Source organism: Polypterus senegalus, chromosome 3, assembly GCF_016835505.1.
Source record: "Polypterus senegalus isolate Bchr_013 chromosome 3, ASM1683550v1, whole genome shotgun sequence".
NCBI classification, from domain to species: domain Eukaryota; kingdom Metazoa; phylum Chordata; class Cladistia; order Polypteriformes; family Polypteridae; genus Polypterus; species Polypterus senegalus.
The window spans coordinates 67,307,291-67,312,307 of record NC_053156.1 but is presented as its reverse complement, the minus strand read 5'-3'; the positions used below and the strand labels follow the sequence as shown (position 1 = coordinate 67,312,307).

The following is a 5,017-nucleotide window of genomic DNA, read 5'->3' as shown; positions in this document are numbered from 1 at the left end:
CAAAGTGCAGTTATTAATGCGGACATACTGATGGAGCTGCTTTTACCTAGGAAGCAGTATGTCCTAGGACTACCTGACCGTAGTCAGAAGCCCCACGTCCCCATAGTTCTACAACCCAAATAGTCAATTCTGATTTTTTTTCTGTCCCAGTTTAGAGGGATTGTGTTTCAAAGAGTCTACAGACATTTTAAAATGACAACAAGCTGATCCTACAAGTTTTGTGGTTGTCAACATTCCACTCTGCTTGATGAGGAGATGCAGTCATTTTAAAAGATTTGTTTTTACATGTACTTAAAAATAAATAAATACTCTCCCATCGTGTTTCTGGCTCACCAAACTCCCTTAGTATCTTTTTGAAAGGCTTTTCTGGACAACACCTTTGTCAAAAACGGTCTTTATAGTACAATCAGGTATTTATTATTGAACTTCTAAACAACACAATACTGTATATGCTAAGACACAGCTATAATTTGCACAAAATACTGAAGGAAAAAACAGTGTTACTTGGCCTTTTACATTGTAACACTGCATGATTATTGGTAATTTTTTACTTTATTGTGAAATCTGCTTTGGCTAAGCTGAGGAACCTAATTTTTATACTATACTAATTTAGAGAGGAGACTACTACAGTGTTTTTGTGTTTGTTAGAATGGCATCTTTGTGCTCAGAATTACTATACATATAAATAAGGAATCAAAAAATATATATTTTTTCTTCTTTATGCTTCAAAAGGGTATTTCACTAGGTTTCTATCACTTTACATGTGATAATAAAGAGGAAATAAGCCACATTAATACAGTAAATGTTTGATTCCCTTTAAAATAGACCATTATATCATTAGCACCTATGCTGCACTGAAGTAATTCAAGAAGCCAATTATGAAATGTCACAATAAGTATTTCTACCTTGTAATTCCAAATTAAGACAGTCATTCACATTTAACTTCCTAGTCTCAGATTCTAACAACACTTCAATGCAAGGTACCCCCGTAAACCTGCAGCATAACACTGTATATGAGGACAATTCTAGTTCTAGTATTCTAGTTTTGTCTAGTATTAAGAAGTGTAGTTACGATTTTTCATTTTTTTTTTTACCAGGAATGAAACAGTTTTGTCATCCTTACCTTTTCTTGTGGTCAAATTATTTCCTTTGATTTTTCAGAATGTTATATCCAACCTGAAGGCATATATTAGTTAAGTTGTTTGTTCAAGCAACACAACCTCCAGATTAGACTGAACTTGAACTAAATTATTGAAGCAAGTGCCTATACTTTTGCACTTGATTAAAATTTTCAACTCACTGAAATCTGGGAAGTTAATAAATAGATATCATAGTATTTAAACGCTTTAACTCACATACAGCACATGCCCACTTCCAAAAAAAACATATCGTTGACGGTGATGGTCTTGGATTAATTTAGTTACTGGTGCTCAACATATCAACCACCCTTTTCAATAAGCATTTTCTGTTCTATTGTAACTGGGAGCTGGAGCCTTTATACTTTAAAACATCATGTTAAGACATTTGTCATATTCATGCAGGAGGTAGAAAGATGCAAGGCAAATAAAAACACAGCATACTTTAATAAAAAAAAAAAAAGCGAGAAATAGAATGCAAAGCTTTGATGCTTTAAGGAAGTCACGTTAGCCCTCTACTCAAAATCAATGTCCGCCTGTCAATGAGAAGGCTGTGGAGACTGGTTTCCATTGCTTGGGCTTTCTGGTCTTTCCAGCTTGACTGTGACTGCATTGTTCAAAGATCCCACAGCATTTGCCTCCAGTGCAGCACTGGATGATGGTGACAGCTGGTGTTGACCCATTGTGTTCTGAGATTTGCCATCAGCAGCAGATGGCAAAGAAACAACAATGTATTTTTGTACTGTGCGGGAGACCCCACTCCCTACTGTCACAGCATTTCCAGTTCCTTGTGACCCTCCAGGCTCCAGTTTGACTAGCGGCTGTAGACTGGGCACAGTTGTGGTTACAGGGGATGTGCTGGTTGGTGCAGACTGCGCACTGCTTAACGTGATAACCTGCAAAGAGACAAATATGGGTGAGTCAATGGTTAGCATGGTAATGATTGATTCTTCTCTCAAAGAGCTAGTGAGTCAAGACACCTACTTTAACCCCTTCAGTGCGCAGCATTATCCTTACCTGCTGGGTGGATGAACTACCCGAACTTGATGACATCACAATAAACTTGGTGGGTGGGGGAGATGGCTGGGTAGAAGTTGACGGTCGAGCAGAGACAAGTGTCTGCATGGGTAGAGTGATGGAGTTTGGCATTTTGATGATGCTAGGAGTCCTTGAAGTACTGGAAGGCTGACCACCTTGTGACAAAGTCAAAGTGGGTCTTGGCTGCAGTACAAAAAAAGTGAATGATTAGTCACGAGGGGGTGCAAATGCAAAAAGACTGGATAATGAGCTCATCTATTAGATCACATCAGCATTTAGATTTTCATAATTTAACCTGCATTTGTCTATGTGTCGTACGTACTTATTCTACTGGGGTTTGCTTGTTTTGAACTATGCTTAGATATTTTTTATTCATTCTATGCCAGTGTTTTTATGTCTACATATGATGACTCAAGTATTTAAAAAATATGTGGCCAAGAGACAGTATTTTACACTATTTATCTCTCCATGAAGAGAATGAAGATGCTGATCTAAAGAGCCTAATATACTCTACAGAAAGCAAAGATGCTTAATGTCAATCTTGAACAAAAAAGACAAGGTATAGACTTGATGAAAGGTAACAAAACTTCCCAAAGCATGAATAAACATAATGAAATGGGTACTGGGATACAAACAACATTTAAAATTATACATATTGTGATGTGCGAGTCCCTGTCTTGCACCCCAAAACAAGAGGCTGAGTCTAAGTACTTTAGCAAAAGCAACTTTATTCAGCTTGAAACAGGAACAGCACGGTTATTTATTGTAATGGGATCTACCGCTCTCCTATACAGAGACATATCAATCAGGCAGGGTCGTGGCCAGGTTATTGGCCAAATAATCCTGTTCCCTGCATTTATAATGTTTCTTCCATCATCCATCGATGGCAAGCGCTTATAGCGAGTTGGCAATAGACTTGGAACTGCTTTAGCTGCAAGCTGCCACAGCATTGGAAGCTCGTGGTTACCCCGACAAATGATAAACTATGTTACAATTCGGGACGCACTTCAGCGTGTCATCCCATTGGGGGAGTCCCAAAAGAGTTTAGAAACCTTACAATATGAATCAGATATTGCATTGTTGTTTAAAAAGTGACTAGATGAGATAGGGGGAGAGTGTAGCTAATTTAGTGACAAACCTGGCCAATAATATTCTCTGATTTTAAAAGTCATTCTCTTTTTGATTGATTTCTATTTCTGTACTTAGTATATACTATAATTAAGTCAACTTGAGCATGCTGTTCAAGCAGTTCTTCGCTGTTAAATTTTAAATGTAAAGACCTATATCTTTCAGGAGAACCTTTCATTGTTGCAGACCGATCACTTTGTACTGGGAATGACTAACAGAAGCAATAGAGATGTGGGATGAGTTCAACTATGACATCCTAAAAGCTTTTCCTGTGCCTTGCAAGAGGTAAGGGACATGCAGTCAGAGTCGAATCAGTTTAAGAGATCAGGTGTGAGGCAGCTGTAAGATCCCACCATAAAGGTTGAAATTACAACATATTGTGATGAATCCTGGTGAACACATACTGTACTTCAGCATTACATGGAAGATCGGGGCAGTTCCTTGAGAATGTCAGAGCAGAGTGATGCCCCATTTTTAAAAACAGCAACCAAAGGATGAACTTCACTTACCACAAAATTAGGGTTTTGTGGTATTCTGGTACTGAAAAAGTACCAAAAAAATCAATTTTTAAAGCAGTATGGCACTAGAGGTTTTACACTTTTGGTACCTGAAGTAAAGAGTAGTTTTGAAAGCCCTTATTTTCAGCTCTTCGTTCTTCTGCTCTTCAATGGACTGTATTGGTGCTGTAGAATATAGGTCTGTATTCCTGTGGGACCTAACTCACTTTTTTTTTTTTTTTTTTGTAGCACTGGATTAAAAAATGTAATAGTAGTGAGCTGATGCTGGCAAGTTGGTTTTAGTCCTATAGTGCTGAGCAAATGGTAAGAACATTGATGAAAGTCTGAGAAAATTATTGAAAAATAAGTTTATATATAAAGTTTTGTTTGAGAAAATTCTTGAAAAATAAGTTTATATATAAAATTTTGTTAATATAATCAATATGGCTTCACTGTAAAGTTTTTTTTTTAATCTGAGTTTTATAAAGAATCATTCCAGGCACAATGGTACACATGCATACTAGCTTGTAGAAAATGTGCAAAATTACGATTACTGGTTAGAGAGCTGCTGCTTTTACCCTTTACTTCATATCTGTACTGAGTTACCTTCCTAGTTCAGGGTTATTGATGTGATCTGCTGTACTGAGATTTCTTTGCATCTTGGTGATGTGGAAATTAATTGTGCATACTTAAATTCTTGTTTTGAATATTTAAATACTACGCACACCAGAGCAGTATTTATCTATAAAAGGGTGGCCAATTTTGTTTTTAAAAGTGGCATGTATATAATCAAAACTTGACATACGCCTTCATATACAATAGATCTTTATAAATGTTTCTAATCAAAAAATTAAATAATTTTAAACATTTATTTAGTAAGTATAATTACTTAGTAAACCACTGAAGGACTTGCAGAGCCCTTAAAAGGTTAAAAGTTGCTTTTAGCATACATCTGAAGTAGAAATGAAGATCGCCACATACATTCTAACCTAGAAGTTTGCATTGTTCAATTTTTGGAGATTGAAATATTTTTTGAAATATAATAAAGCTAGCATTGCTGAGTACTCTGTCACTTCTGCAGATGACTTCACCTCCTTTAAAGCATTTTTATGCTCTTTAGAGCAAACGTGATGTTTAAGTTGCACAGCCTGCTCTCCTGATCACACATTTTGCTTCCCACTAGTTATGTCCTATCAAAAACATTGCTATTACTATTAG

General features: G+C 36.5%; 1 protein-coding gene across 2 annotated transcripts in view; it reads right to left on the bottom strand.

The window, feature by feature from the left end:
• Positions 1 to 703: 703 nt before the first annotated feature.
• The window catches only part of taf6 (TAF6 RNA polymerase II, TATA box binding protein (TBP)-associated factor), a 37,340-nt gene continuing 33,026 nt past the window's right edge, over positions 704 to 5,017 (bottom strand). For both annotated transcript variants that reach the window (XM_039747427.1, XM_039747428.1), the window contains exons 14-15: positions 2,154 to 2,357; positions 704 to 2,032 (exon numbers count right to left, since the gene is read on the bottom strand). In XM_039747427.1, the coding sequence (XP_039603361.1) occupies positions 1,676 to 2,032; positions 2,154 to 2,357 (561 nt within the window). In that variant the 3' untranslated portion in view covers positions 704 to 1,675. The remainder of the gene's footprint in view (positions 2,033 to 2,153; positions 2,358 to 5,017) is intronic.